Source organism: Aythya ferina (assembly GCF_964211825.1).
Source record: "Aythya ferina genome assembly, chromosome: 6".
Classification (NCBI taxonomy): Eukaryota; Metazoa; Chordata; class Aves; order Anseriformes; family Anatidae; genus Aythya; species Aythya ferina.
In genome coordinates, this window is record NC_140303.1 from 3987711 (window position 1) to 4015649 (window position 27939).

General features: G+C 37.0%; 2 protein-coding genes across 8 annotated transcripts; both read left to right on the top strand.

Moving 5' to 3' along the window:
* LOC311438550 (uncharacterized protein C2orf66 homolog) lies at positions 1–7388 on the top strand. The gene is made up of 6 exons (XM_084523030.1): positions 1–1406; positions 1679–1783; positions 4916–5222; positions 5255–5389; positions 5916–6117; positions 7167–7388. The coding sequence occupies exons 3-5, from the start codon at positions 4938–4940 to the stop codon at positions 6096–6098; spliced, it is 603 nt and encodes a 200-aa protein (XP_084379156.1). The 5' UTR covers positions 1–1406; positions 1679–1783; positions 4916–4937; the 3' UTR covers positions 6099–6117; positions 7167–7388.
* On the top strand, positions 7318–27509 carry GTF3C3 (general transcription factor IIIC subunit 3). 7 transcript variants are annotated; one of them, XM_084523533.1, is made up of 19 exons: positions 7667–7821; positions 8236–8338; positions 10727–10920; positions 11330–11453; positions 11950–12141; positions 12621–12786; positions 13880–14027; positions 15764–15836; positions 16876–16968; positions 17785–17888; positions 18441–18612; positions 19064–19266; positions 19875–19976; positions 20690–20825; positions 21454–21691; positions 22026–22216; positions 23189–23313; positions 25722–25931; positions 26837–27509. In XM_084523533.1, the coding sequence occupies exons 1-19, from the start codon at positions 7723–7725 to the stop codon at positions 26957–26959; spliced, it is 2796 nt and encodes a 931-aa protein (XP_084379659.1). In that variant the 5' UTR covers positions 7667–7722; the 3' UTR covers positions 26960–27509. The 7 variants fall into 7 exon arrangements, with proteins under 7 accessions (XP_084379656.1, XP_084379658.1, XP_084379657.1 ...); XM_084523534.1 differs by having other exon boundaries at positions 25779–25931; XM_084523535.1 differs by having other exon boundaries at positions 16879–16968; positions 25779–25931.
* The last annotated feature ends 430 nt before the right edge of the window (positions 27510–27939 follow it).

The window sequence follows — 27939 nt, forward strand, 5'->3', positions numbered from 1 at the left end:
GTGTCTTGCTATCATGAATGGGAAATGTAAAACAGTGGAAAAAGGTTTATTGAATAATGCTTTTTATATATAGCATCAGATGCATAAAATTTGTTCTGTAAATAACCTAATAGTTTTGATTTTGCTTCTAATTCCAGAACAGGATTTTAAAGAATTTTTATTTTGAAGTAACTTGCATGAAACTGAAGAAGCAATGCAATGAACATCTTCAGCTTCCGTGGAATTTTAAAAGTATATGAATATTACTGTGTCATATTGCCTATGTCATTGGTATAGCTTCTTTCAGAAGATTTGAATTACTAAAGCTGTGTCTCTATGTAGGCAGTCTGTTGAGAAAAACCTAGTGCTTAAATTTGGCCACATTTAAAATGCAGAATTTGGACATCTGGCTTGAAAGCATTTGTTAAACTAGCTACTGTCCTCAAAGGAGGATACAATTTTGTTCAATCAGTCTAACTATACTAATAGTACTTTAGTATCAATGTATACTACTTATATTTGACTTTGAAGGAAAGAACTGTAATTAAATTATCTTTTTTTTTTTTTTTTTAAAAAAAAAGTTTTGGCATAAAATACATTAAAATGAACAGTAAGTCTAAACAGACTTTTCTCTCTGACAATTAGCTTAAATTCTTTTACCTTAAAAAGAAAAACACAACTTTGTAGAGATTTTTTTTTTTTTTTTTTTAAAGACCACTTACAGGAAAACATATACTAATTGGATCTCTTGCTTGCCCACATGATTCATCAGTCGACCAAAATGTCTGAATTCTCTTAGGGGATACCTGTAATAGTCCAACAGCAACAATGCTTGTTTCAAATTTACAAAAGACCTTGCTATGTTTTATTATCTAAATATACTGCATATCCCCCCCCATATTTTTTTCTGAATAAATCAAATGATAGAATAGAGGGGAAAAATGAAAGGGTGGCTGAAATAAACCTGCCTGCTCTTTTTTTTTTTCTCATTATTATTATAATTTTTTAAAGTTAAATCTGAAGTGTAAGCCCAAACTGTAAATCAAGATTTTTTTTTCCTTCTGGTCATTACCTTTAGAGGAACTTCTGGTTAATTTAGAAGGTAACTTATACAGAAGCTAACAAATGACTTTTGGACACCTCTAGGAAGGAAAAGAAGAACTGTGAGGAAATGTGGTCACCTTGCCATCACAGAGGTTTGGAAAGGTTTGAACCAATGGCTCTGACCAATCTGTTTTATGCCTGCTCTGACTCAGACACCAAGTTGTAGAAGCCTGCTCAGACTTCACTCCAGCACTGGTGGGAAATGTGTTTGCTACTGCAGTGATCATGGTATAAAGTAAAGATGTCAGACAGAACTGGAACAGGAAGTCCCAGGGGGAAGATGATAATATTTATAATGAAGGCAATGGAGAAATACCTACAAGGTGAATAACTGGGATCAAAACACTGTTTTGCTAAAACAATACGTTAGCTGCACAAGATATTCAGACTTGATAAATGATTAGTGAATAAAATAATGTGGATAACCAAGTAGTATTAAGTGTTGTAGAGAAGAAACAGGTCTAAGCTAAATAGGTGTAAGATCAATTTGGTGGGATGGGATGGGATTCAGGTTAGAAAACCTGTTATTTAGGCAACAGAACTGAATCATTCCTGCTTTCTTTATCACTGCTGTGTGCTGACGGCCTGCCACCAGAAGTGCTCTTGTGCTCTGACTAATGAAGATGTGGCACTGGACATGCATTTACAAAGGGGGAGTGGAGGAAAGCAAAGCCGTGTATACACCTGTGCTTATGTGAAGGTAAGTAAATGAAAACCAAGCTGATCAGAGACCTGTTGACCTCAACAGTGAGTACCATCAGAGTGCAAGCAGAAAATGTCCTGCTTGTGATTAAATATAGGTGAATTTTCAGATAGCTATGTGTCTCCTGTCTTAAAAGGAAATAAACCAGCTCTTGGCTTTAAAGATACTGATTGTGTATGTATACAGCATAAATGTGCATTAACTAATTGATTATATATTGACTGGAGGAGGAATCAAGACCAAAGATTCTCATATGCAAGTTAACATCACTAACGTAAACTTTTACCAACTGCTGTTTCAATATCTCTTCTGTTTACATTTATTTAGTCAGTGCCAGAAATAAAATTCCAAACCATGTTTCTGGCTACAGAGCCTGGTGTCTCTGGCAAAAGAAACCAAAGTCTGATAGGAAATCTCAGAAGTCATGTTGAAGATTAAGAAATCTTCCTCAACAGAAGCAAGTTGAGTGAATGATTCTCTGTCCATGTTCCCATCTAGGGGAGAGAAAGAAAACAAAACCCACCCAAAATATTTTAAGTTTTGTTGAATATAAGCCATTAGAGGTATTTGCCTTAAATATTTTAAGGTAAATTTAAATATCTTAAGGTGGTAGCTGTAAACTGGCTGCTTAGTAACATAGGACAATGTTTTGGAAATAAATAAGGGTACTTCCATGCATAGTTTAAACTGTTCCTTAAACCATCTTAAAGTGACAAGTCTATCACCCTAAGGAAATCCAGGACTACAGTTTCCCTTCATAATTAAATGAAAGGGCTAATTCTCCTCGTGTCTGATGATGAATTTTTTCTGTTTATCTTTTTTTCTATTTTTTTTTAAATGACATAAATATAGTTCCTTCAGAAATGGAGAGGTACCTTGTTTGTAAGTTTCTTTAGAATTGATTTTAGAGGCAGGTGGATTGGGAAATGAGGCTACTTCGTTTTTGAAACCTTCTGTAATTTCCATTAGATGTTTTACCTTGGCTCTGCAGAAGACTACAGGTATTTGATTTGGCACCCCTAAATATACAGTAAAATACCATATCATTCAAAAAACTAACAAAACCCACCAACAATAACAGCAGCTTGGTTTAAACAGCTGTAGCAGCAGCTTATTGTGTCTCCTACACAAAGTGATGAGGAAATCATGAAATTGCTGTGGGTTGTAAGTGTAAATTCTGAGCTACATATGATGCAGATCTCTAGTAAGAAGGATGAAGCCTACCTATAGGCATTATTCCAAAACAGGGAAATCCTCATTTTATAGACTGGTAATCGAGATGCAGACAATCGTGATGTGACCATGGCTACATACATAGACTCTGCTATGCTAGAAATTATTCCTAAAACAGATATGACAACCAAAGGTGTTTTTTTATGTTTGCTTTTTCAAACAAAGTAATATATTATACTTTGCCCTAATTTTACAGGAATTTCAGAATTAAGGGTGCTTTGGTATTCGAAAATTAAGCAAGCTGCTGATCTTTCTGTTCTTAAGCAATTTTTTTTCAATAATGTTTTTTATTTCAACCATATAGAATAATATACAAGTTGGATAAGTCAACTTCTGGGTGTCAAGCTGCCAGTAAGCTGTCAGCTTGTCAAGCTGTCAATAAGCCAACACTTACTGCAGTGATGACATCAATACTGATAGAATTTTGGTTACTCTATCAGTAATGATGTTAAGATGTCCACAATTTTGTCTGCATGGAAGAGCATTGTTAGGCTTTTGTTTTAGTTTTCAGTATTGAAACCCAAGAAAGATGTAAAGCCTTCTACTCCAGAAAAACACAGTCATCATTAGGGTTAAGATAAAGATTTATCAAAAATTAGTTTTAAAATGTCTCTTTAGAGATGCGTTTTATGCGATGCTAATCAAAAATCACCTAAATAGTAGAGACAAGAGTGTAGTGAATGTGCAAGCAAAAAATATTGAGCAGTTTTGAGATGAAGGACACTACAAAATAAAGCCAAGGTAAATTAGCATAGTCCTTCTTGCACTCTTTGTCTTAGTTTGTAGTATGACAGGAGCATATCGACTGTCAATAAGATCAGAGAAGGAAAGCAACACTTTCATTAAAATGTTATGGTTTTGGAAACAGACATTACTTTTCTCTCTTTCTCCAGCATAAAGAAAAAGATCCATATCTCATCTTGCTTGAAAACCATTCTACCAGCTGTAATTATCTGTTAGTCACTGTTTGGTAGATGTGGTTAATAATTTTTAATTAAAAGTAATATTTTGATAGAGCTCTGCTATCTCTGCTGAGAGTTGTATTAAACTTATTATATGCTTACCACCAATTTTCTGTAATGCAGCTTAGGGAGGAGGAATTTGCACTGCACTGTTCAATAGCAACAGGTCTTAAGAGTATTAAGGATGAAATTCTCAAGGGTCTTTATGTCATGGATGGAAATGGAATCATTACTGTATTTTTGAACTGCTAACGTCATTGACACCCACCTACAGTCCACTAGAAATATAAGTACAGAGATCAGTTCGTTCACAGATTACAAGCAGAAGAACCAAGAAGGGGCAAGCCAGAGCCAAATTCACTGGTAAGCTTTATTTTAAAGAGAGTGAAAGGTAGAATCTGATTTTTTTTTTTCTTGAATCAAGTTTTGAAACAAGTCTCTAGTGTATTATACCAGACTGTGTTGTCATTGCACTTATTAATATATGTAGTGCACTTTCATTTCATGAAATTAAAAAAAAAAAAAAAAAAAAGAGCAATGTGATCTTAAGCCATAGTTTTGCATTATCCTTGGAAGCATACAAAAACTGGATACTTTAACTAATCAGCCAATGAAAATGGCTGTAATGTAATAAAAAATGTAAATTTACAAATGTCAGTTTCTTGTGTTAAGCGCCAAACTGGTCTCTTTCGTAAGGAAGGAACTTGGTGTCTAGAAAAGCTTTGTTAAGGGAAACACTTCTTTAGAATAATTTGTTCTTCTTAGTACTTCAGTGTAGAACCAAAAAAGCTGATAGCACACAGATGTGATCTGTAGTAGGCAGATTTTCCTTGTCATGGATAATTTGCAGCGCTCCTTTGGATTGTTAGCTTAACTTGTTAGCAGTGACAGTTCTGTAGGACTTAAGGAGCCTGGTTCTTTGTCCTTCTAACAGGTAGTCTGTTCATCTTTTCAACATGTGGAAAGTGGTGCTCCTGGGTCTATATACAGTATTGGCTGTAAGAGGATTGACAAAGGGTGCTCCTTTCCAACCAGAAGAAAAATGGAAACCTCTAGATAACCCTAGAAACAGAGATCTGGTAAGGAAATACTGCAAGAAGGATAGTCTAAGTTTTGTGTGTTTGTGTTTTCTATCACAAGATTTTTTGTCTACTAATATACAGGTGAGATGGTTTAGTAACTATGCACTTCGTATAGCCAATAACAACAACTGGATAAGCATTATTCAGTCTAGATGTACCCCTTAACTGAAGAGACATTCTTAGTGTGATCTTCATCCAGCAGGTTTACTTTTAAAAATGTTTTGATCATATGGATGCTCATTTTATGGTCCAGAACAGGAATGATTATTATGTTTCTTTCAAATTTGTACTCTGTTAATTACGTGTTTCATCTTCTAGATGTACAGGTAAGTTTCCATCTGGCATGTTGTTTGTAGCAAAAGATCTGAAATTTAACCACTTGCAAGATCTTATAAGTAATTTGGGGGGGGGTGGGAGGAGAGTTTCCTACAGTTTTCCCCACTGTTTAAAGAAGCATTGATTAAATATTTCTACTTGTAAGCAATCTAAGGGGCCAATTCAAATCTATTGTCCACTGCTGCTAACTCTTGGAGAACATGTCTTTAGAGAAATATTTAACAGAACTGCACTATTTGCCCTCAGCAAGGGTTTTGCTGTGTCTGTTTTAAAAGGATTAACATTTGCATCTTCTGTGGTTCAATTGGGAGCGTGGATCACCAGTAAAATGCTGGTGGTCCTTAAATGCTATCAGCCATGGGCAGATTGGATGAGTCTGAACTCTATTGCATCAGTTTATGATCAAAATAGAGCATTTCATCCATTATAGGAGGAAATGTTTAATCTACTGTGTTTCAGTATGAATAATTAATGTCTGTTGGGCGTGCTTTGTTTTCACATATGAAATATGTTCAGTTTTTCAGAACACTCCAGGCTTATTTTTCGGGCAGGGGTCTTGATCTCAGAAAATTCCCAGCTACTTTCACTATGAACAATGAAGGACCGAGGCCTGTCATGTTCTACTCAGATCCTATTGCTTCTGCATTTGCAGATTATGAAGAAAGGAAAAATTCTTTTCCAAATCATTTCAAAGGCTAAAAGATGGTGCTGAACCAAGGTAAAAGAGGATGCCTTTTCCTCTAATGTTGTTACATGTAAGCCAGTGAAAGACTTGAATTCAAGTGATTCTCACTTTTGTCTAAAGTATAAAAACAACTTGTTCTTCAGAAGAAATTAAAAATGTGACACCTTAACTCATGCCTGAAGTTCTTTGGAAATTGTTTGAGGTAGAGATTTATGAGGTGTTTACTACTTCTGTAAAATAACACGTGGTACTTGTGCAGATCTATATAGACCATGCTTTTTTTTTTTTTCATGGGGAGAGGAATGCTACAAATGTACAAGTAATAGAGAAGGCAGATTTTATTTAAGTAACTTAAACTATTAATAAAATTGTAGACTATTTATTTCATGTGATGCATGGATATTAAGAAAATGAATTTACATGTACGATACTGCACTATCAAAGCATACATTGTTTACATCTTTGTCCACTTCTGTTGTTTTCCGTATTTCTACCACTACAATTGAAGGTTGAATAAAATGATTGTGAACTCATTCATACCTTTCTGTAAATGTGAAATAAAATTGACAGGGGCCAAGGTTGCATTATGAATAAATTTAAATACATTATAGCAGGTATTTCTCAGCTATCTTATTTATGTATTAGTACACACTGTAACACATAAATCATTTTATAGCTCATTTTGAAAATCATTGAATAGTGCCAATTCTGAGGAAAGGTGAACAACTCTTTACTCCCATTTTAAAAATAGGTGAAAATTTCAATACGATTTGAATCTAAGCATTTAGGTGATGTGCCCAATACTTTAAAGAGATTCACTTGTGATCAGTGTTCAGCTAAGGATTTTTAGGGTTGCATAACATGTATTTTTGTAATCATAAGCACAGCTCCACTATCCTTAGCGTGAATAACAGTGAAGGCTGCACTTAGATTTTAATACTAAATTATTTTTTTGCCAAGTGTTTGTCAGTAAAGAAATAAGCAAAAAAAAAAAAAGCTCCCCACAAGGAGTACTACGCATGTTAATTTGGAAATGGATCAGAAGGGCTTTGTCTAATGCCCTTTTTTCCCCTCTCTTTCAGGTGTTAACTTCTCAACTTCACGCCAAGTGGTAACTCACAGCAAGCCACTCCTGCTTTACCTGTTACACGACACGCCAGGAACCTCTCTGTGTCACGGTTCTCCCCGTGCAAGCTGCCTTCTCCCTCTAGCTGGCTCTTTGGTGTCTGTTGACCTATGCGTGCTGCTGGGCTCACAGCCTTGTGTTAAAACGTGAATAAATGGGGAGTGCAAAGGGGGGCTTCTCCCTGCTGCCCCGTGTCTGTGTTCGCGGGGGGTAGCCCGGTTCTGCCCCTTTGGAGATGTGGGGAGCCCCTGGCCGGGGTACCCCTGGGGTGCTGCCGCCCCGCCGCGGTGCTGGGAGGGGGCCGGGCTCCACAGCCGAAGCCCCCTCCTGGAGTGAGAAGGGCGCAGGGCGCCCCCTGTCCGCTTTTTGGGGTGCAGAAGCGGGGATTTGGGACCTGCCGCGGGGGGGACGCTGCGCGGAACCCGTACGCGAGGGCGCGGGGCGGGCCGGGCGCCACAGCGGCGGCACCCGCGTCCCTCCTGCAACTCGCTCCCCCGGCCGGCCCCGCCGCCATGTCGGGCTTCAGCCCGGAGCTGATCGATTACCTGGAGGGGAAGATCTCCTTCGAGGAGTTCGAGCGGCGCCGGGAGGAGCGCAAGAGCCGAGAGAAGGTGGGGGGGGGGGGGGAGCCGAGCCGTGAGGGAGGCGGCTCTGCCCTGCTCTGCTCTGCTCTGCTCTGCTCTGCGCTCCGCTCCTAGCCTGGGTTTGGAGCTTTCCTCCTGTGTCCGCACGCGTTTATGGCTTCCTTGTACAGTTGCCCGCCTCGTGTTCCCTCAGCGTAACGCTCAGCTAGTAACAGGCTCTCCTGGCAGTAGTCAATGGTCACCGCCCAGATGAGAATAGAAATATCTTCAAGCAAACGGTGCCGGGTTTATTCGTTTAAAAATGCAGCGCGTACCACACCTGTGTCCCCTTGCAGGGCAAAAGCTGGAATCCCGTAGTCTAAATGCTAATTGTAAAGGTTAGGGGGAATCGGGGATGAGTCGCACTGCGGAGCTGATAAATAATATTGTTGGTGCGCATAGGACGGTGAAAATGCGTCTGCTGAGGAAAACAGTGAAGACATCGATGCTCCATCTTCATCCAGAAAGGCATCCGGGAAATCCCACAGTCAGGATGAAACAGAGGGTAAATGTCAACATGATCATTTCCGTGAAAAATATATTTTAAAGGTGGTTGAATCCATTTGATCTTTAATAGCTGGCTTTCTATGAATATCTGTCAGCTCCTTCAGACCTGCGGGTACTGAAGCACATTGTTACAGTGTATGTCTCTGTAGGATGTTCCCATTCATTTCTAGGCTTTAACTTTGTTAAGTGTTTTTAAAGGACTGGATATGACCAAGCGGTCATTTTTTTCTGGGAATACCTCCGTTTGTTCCCCTCCTGGTTTGCTAACCATCTGGTCCCTATTATTTTCTTTATCTAAACTTACAAATACATTTTAAGTTTTTAATGCACCTCAGAAAGTCTTCTTGCTGTGTTTTGTTTTGGTTTTCTGTGGTTATCTCTTTGCTAGCCTTCTTGGCTGAGACTTGAGTGTTTCAGAATATTTGATTTTACTGTATGAGAGTGTTGCCTACTTGCACTGTCATCCAAAAAGTAAAATAAAGTAGCTAAAAAGAGGGTTTGTTTGCTTTTATGTTTTATTTTTTATTTTTTTTCCCTTCCTGCTCAGTTATCTCCTGTACTGATTAGAGGGCCTGGGTCTATTTCTTCCCTTGTTTTTCTGCCAGATATTCCTGGCGATGGATTCCTTGGATGGCTTTCTGTGTGAGGTTACTGTGATGGTAATGTCTCCTTAGATCCCTTAATGAAATAACCTTAATTTCTTTGGTATTCCTCCATAATGAAAGGACTTGCAGGAAGTAGCAGGAGTAGCACTTTGTTTAGTTTGTATGACTGCTTGGTGATCCCATGCTTCAGGTTCTGGATTTGAGCCTGGGCCTTATAGCACTGCAGTCTGTTTCAGACACCAGGACTTTAGGAGGTGAATATGTACTTCCCACACTGGCCAGGGCGTATCTTGTGGCATTGCCAATACTGTGAGACAGCAAAGTGTGACTTCTGATCTCTTTGTGTTGGTTCTTGGACTCCTTTTGTTACTTTCACTGCAAATTCTCAATTCTTCCTCTTTTTTTTTTTTTTTTTCTTTTTCCTTTTCTTTTAAATATCAAAATAGGATTAAATTGTCTCACCTTACATATGCCTTGGTGATGCCTTTTACTGATGCCTCTGAAGTATTTCCAAGCTGTGGTATTCTGCTCTGTATTCTGTCCATGATTTTTTCATATACATAGTCTTTATCAAAGAGAAAATATATCCCAATAGTATAGCGCTAATTTTTCTCTTATTATGAAGAACACAGAAGTCTCAAGAAGTCTGTAGAATCAAGGATGCATTGATAATATTTATCACTATTTAAAGAGTTGTTAGTAGAATTCAGAAGTAAAATGATAGAAAAGTTCATTGTTAAAATCATTTTTGATACACTGATGTTCAGAGCTGGTGTTCTGTTATCTACAACCAAAGAAAGTGAAATAAAAGAGAAATGACATTAATCTTTTTTAGTCAGAATAAAAATAATCAAATATGTTCTGAAGATTTTCAAATGTATAAACCCAGCTGTAGTAGCCAAAGTTACTCTTGTCCATAGGCAAGGTGTAGTAGGTTTATTTTTCAGTCACAACTTTATTCTGTGTGTCTCTATCAAATCTTTAGATGTCCAATCCTCCAACTCAAATCTTCCAACACTATGTATTTTGATGGCTAGCAGATGAAGAGAAATGAAGCAAAAATGATTGCTTTTAGTCTCTTTTTGCACTGAAATAAACTTGTGGGCAGTTATAACCCTGGGTTAAGATTGTAATTAAAGGTTTTAATTTAAAAAAAAGTGAATGTGTCTAAAATTATATGCTTTAAGCATATTTATTTTGGACATATAGCATCATATGTTTATTTATGTTAAAGAATTTTGTTATTTCTTTTTCTGGAGATAAGTTAATAATGTGGATTTTGCATTTATACAAGTGAAAAGGTACTCATTGTCATGGATAGAGTGGATAGAAGATCTTATTTTAAATTATTTCTAAAAATTGTCTGCTGCATTATTGTTTAGTGTAATTGTCTACTCAGCCTCTTCAACTGAGAAGCTTTATTCCATCTGACCAGTTCAGTGCTTGAAAATTACTTAATATGCTCCTCTTGTATGGATCGAGAAAAATGTTGAATAAACTATTGCTTCGTTCTGTGTGTTCATCCCTATGTTTGTTCATATCAAATATCCAAAAAATGTTAGAGACTGGGAATACCAGGCATTGGTGATGAATAACCCAGTGTTTGAAAACCAAGGAGGTTGTTAGAAGCTCTTCTGCATTTCTGTAGGTCTTTTTCTTACAGAATAGCTCTTTAAAGTGGGCTACTAATTATGAAGAATTCTGTTTTCTCTGTACTTGTCCTAATAAAGCAGTGTGTGCTTTTGATTGTTATAAGCCTTTTCTGCTTCTTTCTCAACCAGGAGAAACTGCAGATGGCGTCAGTAAATCTGTTCATCGAGTCTTTGCATCCATGATTGGGGAAAATGAAGAGGAGGACGATGATGAAGAGGAAGAGGAAGAAGAAGAGGAAGAAGAAACTCCTGAGCAGCCCACAGCTGGAGATGTTTTTGTGTTGGAGATGGTCCTAAATCGAGAGACCAAGAAAATGATGAAGGCAAGTATTTAAACTTTTGTGTAACTTCTTTGTATCTTGCAAAATGTAGTAAAGGCCAGTTTGCATGATTTTAGCTACATGCTGAGAGACTTGCCTGTAATAATAATTCTGTGTAGGAGACTTCTGCTTGCGTTGGCATCCTGTCTTTGTTTTTTAGAAGAGTACTGTTTGGAAACTTTCAAAAATAATGAAGTAAATTTTTCCAGTGTCTGGATTTTATTTATTTTAGATATCAGAATTATTCTGTCAGTTATGAAAATTAGCAAGTATTTTGGTCGGTCATTTTGATATTGCTAGCACTTAAATGATTCGTTATTAGGTTGTGTAAAGTGCAAGTGTGATTGGTGTCTTCTGTATTTGGGCACAGCTGCATCATTGATAAAAATATCAATATCCCTTTTTTATTTAGGAGAGAAGACCTCGCAGCAAACTTCCTCGTGCCTTGAGAGGTCTGATGGGAGAGGCCAATATCAGGTTCGCACGAGGAGAACGTGAGGAGGCTATTCTGATGTGCATGGAAATTATTCGACAAGGTATTTTAGAATGCTAAAAAATTCTGGCTTTAAGAGTGGGGTGAAATGGTCTTGTGCATTAGGAAATTCAGTGTGGCTTCACTGATGATGAAAATACTCAGTACAAGGAATGTCATTGTGTAATTAGCATGAAATTAAGAATCTGCAGTGCATTTATGTTATTATTTTGCTTTAGAGAAGAAACTGTTACCCTAATTTTGCAGCTTTCCACAGATTACTTCTGTCTTTGTAAAACAACAACCAAAGTGTAAACAGCTATTGGCGTAACTTCTAGAGTGGAAAAAATGCTGTAAATGGTTGCTGTTAGGTTTAGTCAGGCTGTTTAATGATTTATAAAAAAGGAATTGGAAGCTTATCTGCATTTTTTTTTTTCTGAATTGAAACAATAATGTTGATGTTTCATTTAATTCTGGTATCTGTTTGAAGAAAGACAAGTTTCTTGATTTCAAGTAGGTTTTAAAACAATAGTTCTTAATTGTTCTCTTTCTTTTTGTAGCTCCTCTTGCTCATGAGCCCTTTTCCACTCTTGCCATGATCTATGAAGACCAGGGCGATATGGAGAAATCATTACAGTTTGAACTGATTGCAGCTCACTTAAATCCTAGTGACACTGAGGAATGGGTTAGACTGGCAGAAATGTCACTAGAACAGGATAATATTAAACAGGCTGTTTTTTGCTACACAAAAGGTAATGTAGCAGCGATTTTAATATTTTAAAGTAAATGTTAGGTGCTAATGGCAATCATTGTGTTGTTTTCTCCTGCTTTCCAATTTAGTTTCTTCAGTTTGCTAAGATTCTGGTACTTCTGTCCAGACTTTGGTAAAAGATTCACGAATCTTTGTCATAGGATGTCATTTCTCACAATAAGCTCGTGCATGTAATGATGTGTCCCTTAATATTCTGTCAGTAGGCGAGGGATGTTACCCTAATGGTTTTGGAGAAGAAAAAGAGAGTCCTAGCTGAATTTATTTCTGGTAGCACGTACCTGCGTGCTTTGCTTTTCTCGGGATGTTTATTGATACAGCTTTTTCTGTTATCTGTTGTCAACTTAAAAAATTGCTGGTGTTTCCCAGGGCTTTGGCAGTAGAGTAATCAAGTAGATGAACATGAAATTTGTTACTGCCCATTTCTAAACTTGGGTACTAATATGCTTTTTCTTGTTGCAGCTCTGAAGTATGACCCAACCAACGTGCGTTACCTATGGGAGAGATCAAGCCTGTATGAACAGCTGGGGGAACATAAGAATGCTATGGATGGCTATAGGCGTATTTTGAATCTCCTGTCTCCCTCTGATGGAGAGCGTTTTATGCAGTTGGCTAGAGACATGGCAAAGTAAGTTGGACTTAAAAATAGTGTGATTTCGTTTCCCAGAGTTTCTCAAAAGCTGTTATTAAAAATTCTTTGGGTGATTCAAGCTGGTTGTGTAGCTGAAATCATGCAGGTGATTTTTCTGGGAATGACCACATACAAGCATGCACCCATGCATCACATGTGCTGTGATGATTCCAAATACTGAAATGTGGGAATTATCCTGTGCATGATCATTGCATCATCACAGAAAGGCTCTCTTAGAGTATGAGAATAAAATGCAAATACTAGTTACTGGAAACATACCTACAGCACACAAAAATATACTGCACTTGTATACAATTGTATCTGTACAATATCGCTAGAGACCTGGAATCTCCTTGCCAGCAAGTCTGAGTGAAAAAAGGTATTAAATCTGAAATGCAGTCTTCAACACAGTGTAGTTTATATATAGTTTGAGTTGTTTCTGGAGTAAATTTCATCCCCTCTACCATCATCTGGTCATCGTCTCTGCCCCTTCTGCTGTTCTGCTAATGAGAGCAGATCAGGTCACAGAAGTTTTCCTGAGACAGAGGAGGCTTTGGGTTCAAGTGTGTAGCTCTCTAATCTTAGTTTTCAGTAAGTTGTTTAATTGCTTTATACCTCTGCTTTCTCATGCATAACCTGTAGAAACCTGTCATTGGAATGTTTCAAAGACAGTTAAGTCTTTTGATTTTTTTGGTTGTGAAATGCACCAAAAATGCAAGAAGTGTATTGTAACAATATGATTATTGGAGTTCTTTGTAAAACTAGGTTAATGCAACACATCATTGATAACCTGGTTTTAGGCAAGGAATACTGAATGAAAATTCCTGTAACATCCCAACATATATGGGATTGTTTGAATATATAGGGGATTATTGGTAATTATTTGAAATGCATTAAAATTGCCAAAAGTTATAAGGAAAGAAAAACTACCTTCTTTCTCAGCATCTTTTGTAATTTACTCTCCCTAATTATTTTCAAAAAGACAAAGAAAATATAAAGGCAAAGAAATATGAAATGCCTCTTGCTAGTGATCAAAGTATATATTATCAGTTATCTGAAATGCTTAATGTCTCATATCTGCATTTTATAGGAGTTATTATGAAGCCAATGATGTCACCTCTGCTATCGAGATAATAGAAGAAGCCTTTACTAAACACCAGAGTCTTGTCTCTATGGAAGATGTTAATATAGCAGCTGAATTATATATTTCCTCCAAACAGTATGACAAAGCACTGGCGGTATGGAAAATTAAATGCATTTGTGTATTGTATTCATCAACCCTATGCCAGTCAGAATGCGTAGTTTGTATTCCTGTAGTGCTTAAATATGGTCATATTTCTATAGTGGTAGAGGTGATCAGATACTGATTGCTTCCCATTAGTTCTGTAGTAATCAGCATTGAAGTTAACAGAAGGGGGCAAGCAACAGAAGGGGGATGTTCTAGGTTTAGCATTTTGGGGTCCCTTCTCTCCTTCTCTACAATTGCCATAACCTTAGTAGCCAAAAGAGACCTACAACCTGATTTGGGTATCTGTTGTACTACCAGCAAAAGGAATTCTTGAAGGTGAAGGTTAAAATAGTGGCACTGAATGGTCTGATGCTTCAAATTCAGACCCTTGTGCTCTATCTGGCATACCTGTGTACTAATAATTTTTGCTTTAAACATTAAGCACGAATTCCAGAAGGACCCTAGAACTTCACTCTAAGATATCAAGAATTGGCAAAGGTCGCATATTTGTTCTAGTGGTTATTCACTCTCGCTTCTGAGGCATGTTTCCTACTTGATTTGACCTGGCTTTCAGAGGAACATCTTAAGTATCTGGCCATTATTATACTTAACCAAGTAGAGTGAAGAACCACTAATAATTGGGACTTTCTCCTTGTAAAGTTTCGTATTTGATTGCCTCTTTTTTTTTCTTTCCTACCTAAGATTTTATTTAGATCTCTCTCTGACAGTATAAAGTATTACTAGCCTGCAAGCAATTCCACTGACTCTTCTCTCTATACCTCTTTCTAGTTTAAAAATCAGTCAATTCTGTGTACACAGTATTTGAGTACCAGATTTATTAATACAGTGCTCAGTTGTAGAACTGTGCCATGTTTCTTCTTGATTATTCTCCCAGGTCTGTTCCTGTGATGTTTCTTGCTCACAGGTAGCTGAGTATGTATTTTAGCTGGTTAACTGGACCTTTTAAAAGTAATTACCTTAATACAGTCATGTTTGTTCTCCTGAGGGCTATGTACTCTGTGTTTATTTATCGCTCTGGTTTTGGCAACAGTAGTGACTTAAATATTTTATTTTACAATTCGTGAACAAAAATACCAAATCACATTGGGTCTTAGAGCAACAATCCTTAACACTTGTGCATTTCCCCTCTCATACCTCCTTATGGGCAAGCGAACGTCTTGGCCAGTCTGTTTTTGATTTTAATTTTTTTAATTAGTTGTTCTGTTGTGCTAGTTTTATTGAGGTCATGATGTATGACCAGGGTTGCTATAAAGCAACTCTGTATGTAGATATGAGTGTTATTTTAATTTTTTTTTATTAAATGAGACAGCCTTTGCAGTTTCCTTGCAGTGTGTTAGGCTGAGCAAGCGTTGGAGCACTTTGGAAAGATCTGTGGAGAGCTTAGCTACTTACCTGGTGCTTTGCTTTCTTTTTCTATCTTTTGAAAGGTATAAAAGAAGTTAAAAGTTTTATTATTATTATTATTATTATCAAAAAAGCAAACTAGGATGAAAGTAACTTTTATTTGCTAAAGAGATGCTGATTAGATCATCTAAGTAGTCCAAAAAGAGTGGAAAAAAAGACATCAAATGATGAAACTCGGTACTAGTGACCTAACCCCAAGTGAAATGAATACCACTTTTCTTCAGAAAACTTTTGTGATGTCTAAAGCAACTGTCATGTAGACTGGTTACTCCATATATCTTTTAAATCTTTAGAATGATATGAGTTACTTTTATGTTTTAGGTTATTACTGATTTTGCAGGAATTGTATTGGAAAAAAAAGTGTCTGAAAAGTGTCCTACTGAGGAGAAAAAAGGTAAGTAGTTAACTAGCGGTTAGTATGACCCTTCCGTTCATCTAATGTGACATTTTTCTTTCCGTTACCTTTTCAGTTCCTGAGAGTGTTTTTGATGCATGATGACAGGCTTTTCTCTTTTCAAACTCTTCCATGTTTTTAATGAGTTACATACCATGACCTCGGAGTTCTATAAGGAGTTACTCTGATGTCCAATTAGCCCCAGTGACTCATTAGAGACAAGGACTGCTCTCCAGGCAATTGGAGGCCTCTTAAAGTTCTAAACATTCTTTTGAGTGTTCACATCAGGCCAGTTATTCCTGCTAGCTAAATAGCTTCCGGAAAAAAATCAGATAAACCTAGTGGCATCTATACTTAAGAATATCAACCTTTGACCTGAAACTATTCTTCTTAAATCCTACTTCTGTTGTTAAACATTTAAATGTTGTGGTTTGTACCAATACCTAGGGATATTAGCCTGTAATTGTGACTTGAATAAAATAGATGGTCTTTGAGAAATCAGCTTTATGAAAGCCATTGCTCAAGTCTGAACATATTTTTGTTTGGGCTTTAGAATGATCACAGCATGCCAACTCTTACGCAGGCAGTCTGTTCTATTCAGCTGGTCAGTTGTTTCAGCAGTACAGGCCAAACCTAATGCAGGTTTAAGATACTTCTGTTGGCTTTTTACTTCAATGGAGTAGATGAAAATATAGATGATCAGAGAACATGGTGTTCAGAACAGCTGTCCTGATAGGAACAGATAACTTACAAGGAGCACAACTGTAATGAGTCTGGGAATTAAAACACAGTATTGGCAAGTTATCTAAGTATATCATTTCTTAAGACAAAGCTGCTAAACTACAGAAGGTCTTGGTTCCCCACCACCTGTTGCTTTAAAACTTTTTTTTTTTTTGATTACTTCTTGCTCTGCTGTCCTTCAAAACAATGTACACTTTTCAGTTTTAAAAAAGAGTAAGCTACCAGTCAAATGTGGATTCAAAATTAAGTAACTTTTGGCTTAGCCAGTGCTACTCAGGGTAAACTGTTTCTGTTTAAGAAGATACAGCATCAGTGGTAGAAACTCAAGAAAGTCAGGAGGAGGCAGTGACCGACAGCCAAAGTCATCCAGTTGCTGAATCGAGCACTGCAGGTAAGTAATTCAGTTGTTGAATCTAGTACAATTCTATGAACTGGTCATATTCTCAGGAATCAGGTTGCAGTCATAGTAAAATCATGAAAGATTTCGAACAGTAGGAAAATAGGGCTGTCTAGAAAAGGTTCCTTGTGTATTGTTGTCTTTACTCAATATTTACTTTTAACCCAACCAGCCACCAAAGTCAAAGCATTCTCCCAGGGCTTACCCATTTTGAAAATGAATTTTTTTATTTTATATGAATATAGCAGCAGGTGAATAGCTGCTCTCATGCTGGGCATTAAGATGTTCAGAGAATGATGAATTAAACTGCATGCAGTAATATGCAGTAATTGGATGTGGATGTAGAAAGTCATAGGGAAGCCTTAAGTTGGGAATCACTGTTTTCTTAGGTTGTAATGGTCATACAGGGCTTACCACTTAATACAGGATATTTCCTTGAGAAAGCAAGAAGAAGAGAGTAGAGGTGCCTACATTGTTAAAGGAAAGCTTTACATAACAAATACATCTTAAGACAGAGGGGGAAGGCTCCAAACACATCCTATAGGATCTTGCTGTTGAAGTTGATGCAAACTGATAGCACGTGATATTTCAGATGAAATAATAAGGATCACAGTCAGTAGAAAGCAGTTGTTCCAACCATCAGGGAAGATACGAAAGAAGGGAAGAGGGCAGGCGTACACCAACATTTGCTAGTCATTGAGAATATACTTTCTTGATCGTAGCTCAACATAGCCTGGAGGGGATATGGGGCTATGGGAGATACTTGTTAAAACACACGGGTTCAGAAAGAAATTTGTTGTCTTCTCACAGCTGTGGAGAAGGTTAGCTGCTGCATACCTGAGGGGGTTCCCATAGATATCACAGTCAAGCTGATGGTGTGTTTGGTGCACCTGAACATCCTAGAGCCACTCAATGTAAGTAGAAATCAACTCAGAAATCCAAAGTCAAATTAACAAAGTAGGTGATTTTTGCTGTCTTCATATGACTGAGGTAATTGAGAGGGCTGTGGAGATTTTTTGCTTTCCTCCTACCTCATGACAGACACCTAGCAAACATCTAATAACAGAAATGCTCTTTTTGTCGTTTTGCATTCAGTTGGAAGTGTTACTAAGGCACAGTAAATTACTGCCTATGTGCTGTGACAGACATTGCAAAGTTCTTGAACACTAAGGAACATATCTTTACTTTGTTTTAAAGCCCTACCAAATTCTAAGACCGTTCTTATGAAAGGTATGGATGGGTAAGATATGAAATGTCTAGAACAGACAAATAGGGCTTATTCAGCAATTGTGAAATTCTTATCTTTATTTTTCACTTTTAAACTAACATTAAAAAAAGGCAGTGTAGTTCAGAATGTAAGTAGAATAAAAATCACAGCATAAAAAGGTGAGCTTCCAAAAAACAGATCTTAAAGTGGTGGTGTTGCTGTTTATTTGTGTTTTTACTATTTGTTGTTGTTTTTAAAGCCACTCTTGACCACTCTGGTAGAACAAAATCCAGAAGAAATGGGTGACTTGTATTTGGACGTTGCAGAGGCATTTCTGGATGTTGGCGAATACAACTCAGCGCTGCCTCTCCTGAGTGCCCTTGTCTGTTCTGAACGATACAACTTGGCTGTTGTCTGGCTTCGGCATGCAGGTGAGAAGAAGCAGGGCTGCTGAACATGTGGTTCTGAGAGGTGATAGGACAGTGCTGAGCATTTCCAGAGAACTTTAAGATCACTGGAATTCAGATGCACGTGTTGAACAATAATTAGTATTTGCAAAACTATAATTGAAGTTTACTATGAGAGCCTTATCATATAGGGTTTTCTTCTTCTCACAGACTGAAATTTCCTTCACCTAAAAATACTTTATTTTCATCTAAGTGAACAGCATCTGTTCTCCATTCAATCCTGTATCAACTGATGATGCTGTAAGTTAAACTATAGATGCATCAATGTGTATTTCTGAATATTTTCACTTTAATAATTCATATTTTGAGTGGTTTTAACTGGAAAAGCATCTGAAAAGTATGTTAACTATTTTGCTTGCAACAAATCTTCTTTTTCTGCCATTTAAGTGTGTGGTGGTGTTTATGCTCTATCTAGAATGCTTGAAGGCTTTGGGACACATGGAGCGTGCTGCAGAGAGCTATGCCAAAGTTGTTGATCTTGCGCCATTGCATCTGGATGCACGAATCTCACTTTCAACACTTCAGCAGCAACTGGGTCGGCCTGAAAAAGCTCTGGAGGCTCTGGAACCCATGTATGATCCAGATACACTGGCTCAGGATGCTAATGCTGCTCAGCAGGTGAGTAAGGTGCTCTGTACTTCCAGTTTACGATGTGTTATTTGCTGAACTATGGTAGTGGTCAAAGATACCAACTAGATAGGGCCAGGGATTGATACTTATCTATAGGATGGTGAGCTTTTGCAGCAGAGTGAATGATTCATTATAGGATATCAGGGATGAGTCCTCATGGCTCTTTCTCCTTGACCATTTTGTCACTATAATGCCCCACCTGATTAATTTATGTTGCATACAACCTTTTGGCCACCGAGAACCAGCCTTGACACCAATGACTTTCTATCAAGTTGATTAGCAGATGCTACATACAGACTAGATAGGTGGTTTGGCCTCTACTGATTGTAAGTGCTGTCTTAGCAAAGGTCTACATGTATATCCATTCTCCAGCAGCATTATCACCATGAGTAAGAGAGATGCTCAGTCTCTCTGAAATTTAGGAATTTGAAACAGTATTCACTGCAGGGCAGTTTAAAGAGTTTTTATGTGTGGTGGCTAGGATTACAGCTCTGTAGAAGCTTTTACAACCTATTAGTTCTTTTTTGAGTCAAAATTGTTTTTATAAACTCCTTCTCTCTGTGGGTGGTTGAATAATAATGTTCAATAACATCTAGGAATTAAAGCTGCTCCTCCATCGTTCAACGTTGTTGTATTCCCAAGGCAAAATGTACGGTTACATAGACACTTTACTTACAATGCTGGCGATGCTGTTGAAGGTAAGCCAGTTTATGCAGTTTCGCTTTAACAAACTTGTCAGCCATGAGTTGGGTTAAGACAAGGGACAAACAAACCCAGGAAGAAAACTGTGCAAATGTTTTCATAGTTTTGTTAGATAAAAGTCTTGCAGGGAGCCTGTTAATTCTAGGGACCCATAATACTGTTGTTTGCTACCTGTTGTGTGCAGAACAGAGTATCGTTTGTGAGTATAGCTCATAATAGCTCTCTGTTTCTGAATATATGTGGAACATACTAAAAGCTAAAGCTGCTTTTTACCTATTTAGCAGTCAACATAATGCTTTCTTTAGATTTACTTTCACGCGGATACTAGTTTGTATTTCAATAACTTCCTTTTGAATTACTTAATCTGTCTTTTCTTGTTACTTAGTGAGCAAAGAAGAATTTATTTAGCTAGCAAATACAGCGGTGGTGGTAGTTTTGTGTTATTTATTTATTTATTTTTCTTTAACTTGGAAGTGAGGAAGGGAATATTTAGGCCTTGATTTCATCCATTTCATTAGAGTAATTACTATTTTATTGCACTGTCTGAATAGCTGACATGTTCTCTCTCATTAGCTTACTGTGTTGTGGTGCTTCTAAGCTGTAGATTGTTTTGGCACACAGTGTGAGCGAGATGAATTGGCAATGAAACTGGTTTTGACGTAGGATGTGTTAATGTAATCTGAAATGCTGCCCTTAAATTTGTTTCTAGGTAGCAATGAGCAGAGCTCAGGTGTGTTTGATATCTAGTTCCAAATCTGGAGAGAGACACCTCTATCTTATTAAGGTGTCAAGGGATAAAATTTCTGACAATGATGACCAGGAGGCAGCAAATTGCGATGCGAAAGGTAACGTTTTATTAAAAATAAATCAAGAAGATGAACCCCTTTGTTCTGAAAAATGAAATGAAAGTTACTATTTTGCATGTTAAATCCATGCAGTTAATGTTAACGTTGTTTTATTTGTAGGCCAAGGAAAGCAGCAAAAAAGAAGACAATGTAAAATCAGGGACCAATCCCCATTCAGAAAAAAATAATAAAATTACTTAACAATTTAGGTTGAGAAGGACCTCTAGAGTTTGTATGGTCCAACATTCCCTTCAGCCCAACTATAATACTTGTAACTCTAGAAAATATTAGAAATACATGTTTTAAAATTGGTGTGATTTTTGAACTTGGTTGAACCAGACTACACATTCTTAAGCACTGTTTGGTAGATGAAGAGGGGTAACTTTAATGCATTCCTGTGGTATGTTTACAGCTTTAACTGCATGTATTTTTTGTCATTTGTTCACAAGTTTTGATTGTTTTTCCCCCCCCCCTTTTTTTTTTTTTAAAGGAATTGCACTTAAATGGGGGAAAAAAAGTAAATATCTTTATTTTGCCTAAAAGATCAGTTTGTTATATGCATGTTTGTTTGTTTGCTTAAAAAAAGAGTATCTCAATTTTCTGGACTTATTGACTTTAATATTTTTAGCAATTTTTGCTGTTCTCACGAGTGTTCTGACAAAGGATGACTGGTGGAACCTCCTCCTGAAGGCTATATATTCCTTGTGTGACCTCTCCCGGTACAAGGAGGCAGAGCTCCTAGTAGATTCTTCTTTGGAGTATTACTCATTTTATGATGATAGACAAAAGCGCAAGGAGCTGGAATACTTTGGGCTCTCTGCTGCAATTCTGGACAAGAACTTCAGAAAAGCGTACAACTATATCAGGTGGGGAATTGACAAAGCTGAACAGTCTGGTCTCTAATTCTTTCCACTGAGGATGTAGTCATACTGCTGGATTTCTGAAGGAGGCAGACTAATGCTTTCCAGCCTTCCTTAAAACCTATAAGCCTGTTGAAACAAAAGGAGCTTTCTGATAGCCTTAGATTCCAAAATAATCCAGTAGGTAGTTTGATTTGGCCAAAACCCTTCGTTCTGTCTTTCATCGTCAACTTTCCCTCAGTCATTGATCTGGTGTTGATTCCCTTAGGCTGTTTTTATTGCAGATATAGTATTTACTTTATAACATTTACTAATTTCTTGTATGGGTTTCATTCTATAGAATAATGGTAATGGAAAATGTCAATAAACCTCAGCTGTGGAACATCTTCAATCAAGTTACCATGCAATCTCAGGACGTCCGTCACCATCGCTTTTGTCTCCGCTTAATGCTGAAAAATCCTGATAATCATGCATTGTGCGTCCTAAACGGGCATAATGCATTTGTCTCTGGCAGTTTCAAGCATGCTCTTGGTAATGTCATCACCGTTCTAATTTTAACAAATACAGTTCAGTGTTTCTTTTACAGACTTTCTTCATACATCAGAAAATTATGCATGGCTTCATAGCATTAACCTGATGGTTTGATTATTTTGTACACAAATCAAAGCATTACTAAATAGTTTGGCTAATAAAACTTAAGCTGGTAAGTCTAGCACACGTTGCAATAGTAATCCACTTGCAAAGATAACTGAAGGCTTATGGTAATAACAAAAAAGACAGAATCAGACCAACTTAAACAGCAAATAAAGTTGTTTGGACATATTAAGTAGGCCATGGAAGTAAACCTACTGTTTTAAGATGAGCCCTCCAAATGTCACACTTGAGATGTGTTGGAGATAGAGCATGCGCCTGTTTCGTCTCAAAAAGAAGTTATACTGTGAAGAAATGAGAAGTAGTTAATATGCAGTCTCCCTCATGAATTAATGATTGGTTTTGTTAAAATAAAATCTACATATGCATGTTCCATAGCTGTCCAGTAGTAATAATTACTTGTTTTCACTGTAATTCATGAAAGCCTTAGTCATGAACCAAGGGCCACACTGTGCAAGGGACAGTAATCTTTTACTACTTCATTTATCTTTGCATGCTTTTAAATAATTTTTTGTTTGTTTGTTTTTTAGTCGGTAAGGTGCTAATATTTGATGTACTTGGGCATAATTATTTTAGCCAGGGTATAGCTAGAACTAGCTGGTATAAACAGTGACGGTTTAATCAAAATAACAAAACTGAACTTTAAAAACCTAACTGTTGAACACAGCAGTAATTCTCCACACATCCGGTATATAAATTCCTGTATTTGGTTTCTGTGTATTTTTAAGTAGGTATATTAAACTGTTTCTTTTCTTAGTTTGCACTTCTAATTTGAAGATTTACTTATTCATCCTTAAACTCTCAAGGAATGTTTTTTGCAACAGACATCCTGATTTAGCTATTTGCTTTTAGGACAGTATGTGCAAGCCTTTCGTGCAAAGCCCAATGAACCTTTGTACAGCCTCTGTATTGGGTTAACTTTCATCCACATGGCTTCTCAGAAATACGTGTTGAAAAGGCATGCTCTTCTAGTACAGGTACGTTAGTAATTTTTACCTATAGTGTTTCCTGGCTTTGTATCTTACAGACAATGATGGCAACAACATATTGTGTTTAAATAACTTCTCATAACTAGTAACTCATCTCAAAAGAGGGAAGTAGTGAAACGTAAATACAGGTGAGTATGCTTTTGAGCTAAAGTTACACCCATCTGAATCTCATCTTCTCATACTTTCATAAACTGCATAGTTTAAAAAAACTTTCCAGACTTAGAAGGTGTTGTTTGTTTGTTTGTTTATTTTTTCCTGTTGTCTTTTTCTCTTTCCCCTTTTGGACAATTCTGTATAGCTCTTAACATAAAGATCTCATGAGCTCCAGTCTAGGCTACCCTCAGTTTTTCAGCTTTCTTGGTTTTTCTTTCATCTGTCAGATTGTTACAAAACATAGGCTGATTATTCCCAAACAGAATCTTGAAATCAATTTCCTGTGCTCTCCACCAGTATTTTTCATTAACTTGAATTCCTTTTAATTACTGTGGCTACTGAGCTCAGAGTCAGCGGTGTATGATGAGGATCTTGAGCACTCATGACTTGTAAAATTGCTGCAACACTGTAGCTTTTAATTGGATTTTGACAAAAGCCGTAGGTCCTTTGCCACTCTAAAAGGAGACCAGTTACGTTAATATCCAACTTAAGGCATTTTAGGCTTGCAGATTTGGGCCTAATTTTAATATATTTACACACTTCTATCTGTAAATGACTTGCCTTTCTTACCTGGGCTGCTACATTCTCCTTTTCTAATGTAATTGAACAACGTCCTATTTATGTTACCCTCCAGTGATACAGTTCCCTGCTTTTCTCTCTTTACTCTATTTACTTTCATGACTGTTTTTTTGCATTCTCTCTTGCTCCTGTTATAGTTAATAGTTCAGCCATAATGACCTGCTGGTGACCTAAATTACAATTGCTAGCTGCTAATGTCTGAACTAATTCCTCATTAGAAATGAGGAATTAGCTGAAGAAGCTATCTTCTTTCATTACCAACGTGGTCCCTGGAAAGAAAGGCCTCTTTGCAATGGAATCATCATATTCCGAAGTGATAGTAAAATGAAATGTAAATTGCTGCACAGGAGAGGATGAAATAGTTGTGTGCTCCATTTTTTTTGCCTTTTGAATTCCTCTCTTCTACCTATCCTCCCTAAGTTTCCCTCAGGACTTATTCAGTGCAAAGTAAAACACTGCATTTTAATATAAAATAATACTGTATTTGCCTTTATTTTTCCCTTTTGTTCCATATGGGAGGCAGCCATTTGTTTGTGTAGCATCATACAAACTTTGAGCAATGAACAATACTTGAAGCTGGTAGGCAGTGACATCCTTCAGACGAGAAACAAATGACTTCTCTGGCGTTACAGCATGTCAGCATATTAGCAAGACCAGTTTGTTCCACCAGTCTGTTACTTTATGCATCACCCTCTTTTGTGTCTTCTGGACCATCAGCACCCCAGTAGGCACGAAGTCCCTGTGGGATCCTGCTTGTGTGTCTGATCCACAGGAGGAGCAGGTATTCAGGCTAGGGTTGGCAAGGAGATTATACTTCGGATTCTGCTGGTCACATAGTTTACATACATCATTATATATTTTAATTCTAAACTAAAAGCAAGAAAGTTTAACACTTACAGAGCACTTTGTTTTGTTAAGGCATAGCAGTGGCATTGCTGGGTATGAGCACCCTTTCAAATTCTGCTGGGGACATAGCAGTAAAACGTCTGCTGGCTTCAAGTGACATGAACTCTTGCCTTCTGCTTAGGATATATGAATTTTTTCATGCCTTTATTCAGTGATGTTTATTCTTAGCCACTTTATAAAATGACCTGCTGGTAATTGCCCTGGTAATTGGTATTGAAGTAAATACATAGAGCTCAAGACCAAGAATACACTCACATTCCAGAACTTCACGGAGTTCAGCAACAAGTAGAGTGTAACCATTTCTTTCTGTTATCCAAGGCAAAGAGAGGACAGGGAGTGAAGGTTTATTGTGTTTAAAAAAATAATCACAAAGAACAACAAAAAAATAACTGATGGAGGAGGGTGACCTTTTAATGCATATTTTTTTTAAGATCTTGCTCTAGCCTGTCCTTTAGCTGCAGGTTTTAAAGACAGCTAGCTCTTCTGAACATTAACTGGTCTTTTATGTTTGTGTATGTGTGTATATATTGCATATCTATTTAGCAAGTTAGTGCTATAGATCACTATACTAAATAACTGTGAGATCAATTCGTAATATATAAATCTATGCATATATATACACACCTGTTGCCAGCAGTGGTACTGAGACTGACAGTACATTTTACACAGTCTCAACAATCAAATGTGATTTCTGGGGGAATGTTGGGAAAGCATGGATCAGAAGTTCAAATACCCACATTTAAATGTCTTTTCTCTAGTATATTTTGTCTGTCTTCTTAATGGGAACATTCACAATGTGCATGGTATGTGTACAGGGGTTTTCCTTCCTTTTCCGATATTTGGATCTACGTGGACCATGTCAAGAATCTTTCTACAACCTTGGCCGTAGTCTTCACCAGCTGGGATTACTGCACCTGGCAATCCACTATTACCAAAAAGTACTTGAACTTCCTCCTCCCACCTTGGAGGTAGTGTATCTTTGTAAGTTCTATGTAGCAGGTAAAGTCAGGTCAATGTTAATTTCTCAGCCATAGTTTAATTAAGTACGTAAGATCTCTGTAGTTGAGAACAATTTATATTGTAATTCTCTGTCACTGGAAACCCAGGTCTGATTGTAACCTGATACACACTTCTGCATGTGTGAATTTCAAAGACTTAAGTATTCTGAGGGATTTCCTAATAGGCTTGAAGTTGCAGCAAAAAAGGTTGCCAAACTTGATCTGAATAAATAGCTGAACTTAATATATATTGCATGCAGTATTTTATAACTGGAAGTTTTTTGTTTTATAAACCAGCATGATGGAGTGATATGAACCAGCAGATTAAGAATGCCATGGGTTTACTCTGCAACTGATCTGAATTAGATCATCCTAATACATTTACAAGTTTAGTATAAGAGAAAATTTATGCCTAGCTTTGACATGCGTGGGTAGAAGAATAACAAGTTTATTTAGAAAAGGGGAAGGGTTGGTAAAGTAAGAAACATTAGTGTTAGTGAACACCAGGTGTTCAAAGCAGCAATATTTCAACCATGTAAAAGACATAGGCAGTATTTGTATTCTGATTATAGAAACAAATACTTTACATACAAAGACAAGTTCAGTAGAACTTTTCTGGTTTATGAATTGTCTATTCATAATTTACAGCTAATGTTTTGAATATGTAATTACGTAACTCTTTGGCGATTAACAGGCAGAAACTCAAAGAGGGAGGGCACAAGAAATACTATTGCTTCTGTACAACTGAAAGCCTATGCAAACTACGAGTATGTGATTTGATTACACTCTGCTACTCAAGTTTCAATTTTATACTTATCTTTGCATATAGGTAACTTAATTATTAATTATATTTATTATTGTTATTATTTTTACAGGGAATAGAAACTGACCAGACAGACTTGAGAAGAGATACTGCCTTTAACTTGTCACTTATTTATCAGAGCAGTGGAAATATCAGAATGGCTCAGAAGATGTTGTATACTTACGCAGTTGTATGATGAAGTTTGTGGCAGGTAGAAGTGGTAGTCTTTGTATTAATTCTTGCATTATACAGTCATGGGGAAACTGGTTTTATATACAGCTTTTGCTGTAGGTGGGCAAAGATGTGGCTTGTGCTGTATATAAGTTGGAGACTTTTTCTACTGCTGACTTTTGAACTGTATTATGTATAGATGGGAACAGTCTGTTCCAGGTATGATGCTGACATACTTGAGTGTGTCTTCTCTGAACTACTGTGTAATCTGATATTCAGTTTCGTGTACAGAATCAAACAGAGAGAACTGAAGCCCAGTGTTATCTTTAGGAAAAACAATGTGCAATATTACAGCTAGTTACAACTGAGGTTGTACTCTAATACAAAAGAAGGAAATAGGTTCATACAAATCCTTAGAGAACTCAGTATTTCAAGCTCTTTTAAATGTTCAGTATTTTCTAGGAGTTCATATTCCTAGCAGCTGTTCTATTTCAAGGAGATTGATTTCTGTTTCATTAAAATCCATGTGACGGTTGTCCTTCTTTTGAATTTGTTAATAAAAATTCTGAAGTTAATGATGTTTGTTTACTCATTCTCAGTAAAAAATGTATGCTACTGAATAGCTTATAGCAAAAAAAAAAAATAAAAATCATACAGCTTGTTGAAAACATATTACAAATGTTCTAGATTTTTAAGTAGTTCTGAAAGTTGAACAGTAGCATACAGTAGTTGAAGCAGGCTGCTTCCAGCCCAGCAGGAGAATAATAAAGATAATATAGCTATATGTATACGTAGGAAGGTTCCTGTACTACAGCAAAATAGGGCTGAAAAAGTATGGTGAATAGAAAACAAGCCATGGTGTTGCCTTCTGAGCACTTGTTACTTATAGTATCACAGCTAACTACTGCTGTTTGCTTTCAGCCCACTTTTATGTGTATTTGTGTATTGTAATCATTTTGCACAATTGCAATCAATGCTTAAGAAATGACTGTTGTGGAATTATCT

What these genes read in the sequence shown, in the direction of transcription:
- LOC311438550 (XM_084523030.1), top strand. Translation starts at nt 4,938, where the DNA reads ATGTGGAAAGTGGTGCTCCTGGGTCTATATACAGTATTGGCTGTAAGA. An exon ending in TTATTCAGTCTAGATGTACC is followed by an intron (nt 5,223 to 5,254) that starts CCTTAACTGAAG and finishes TTAGTGTGATCT; the next exon opens with TCATCCAGCAGGTTTACTTT. An exon ending in TTCATCTTCTAGATGTACAG is followed by an intron (nt 5,390 to 5,915) that starts GTAAGTTTCCAT and finishes AAATATGTTCAG; the next exon opens with TTTTTCAGAACACTCCAGGC.
- GTF3C3 (XM_084523530.1), top strand. Translation starts at nt 7,446, where the DNA reads ATGTGGGGAGCCCCTGGCCGGGGTACCCCTGGGGTGCTGCCGCCCCGC. An exon ending in AGCGCAAGAGCCGAGAGAAG is followed by an intron (nt 7,822 to 10,726) that starts GTGGGGGGGGGG and finishes TTTCTCAACCAG; the next exon opens with GAGAAACTGCAGATGGCGTC. An exon ending in TTGGCTAGAGACATGGCAAA is followed by an intron (nt 12,787 to 13,879) that starts GTAAGTTGGACT and finishes TGCATTTTATAG; the next exon opens with GAGTTATTATGAAGCCAATG.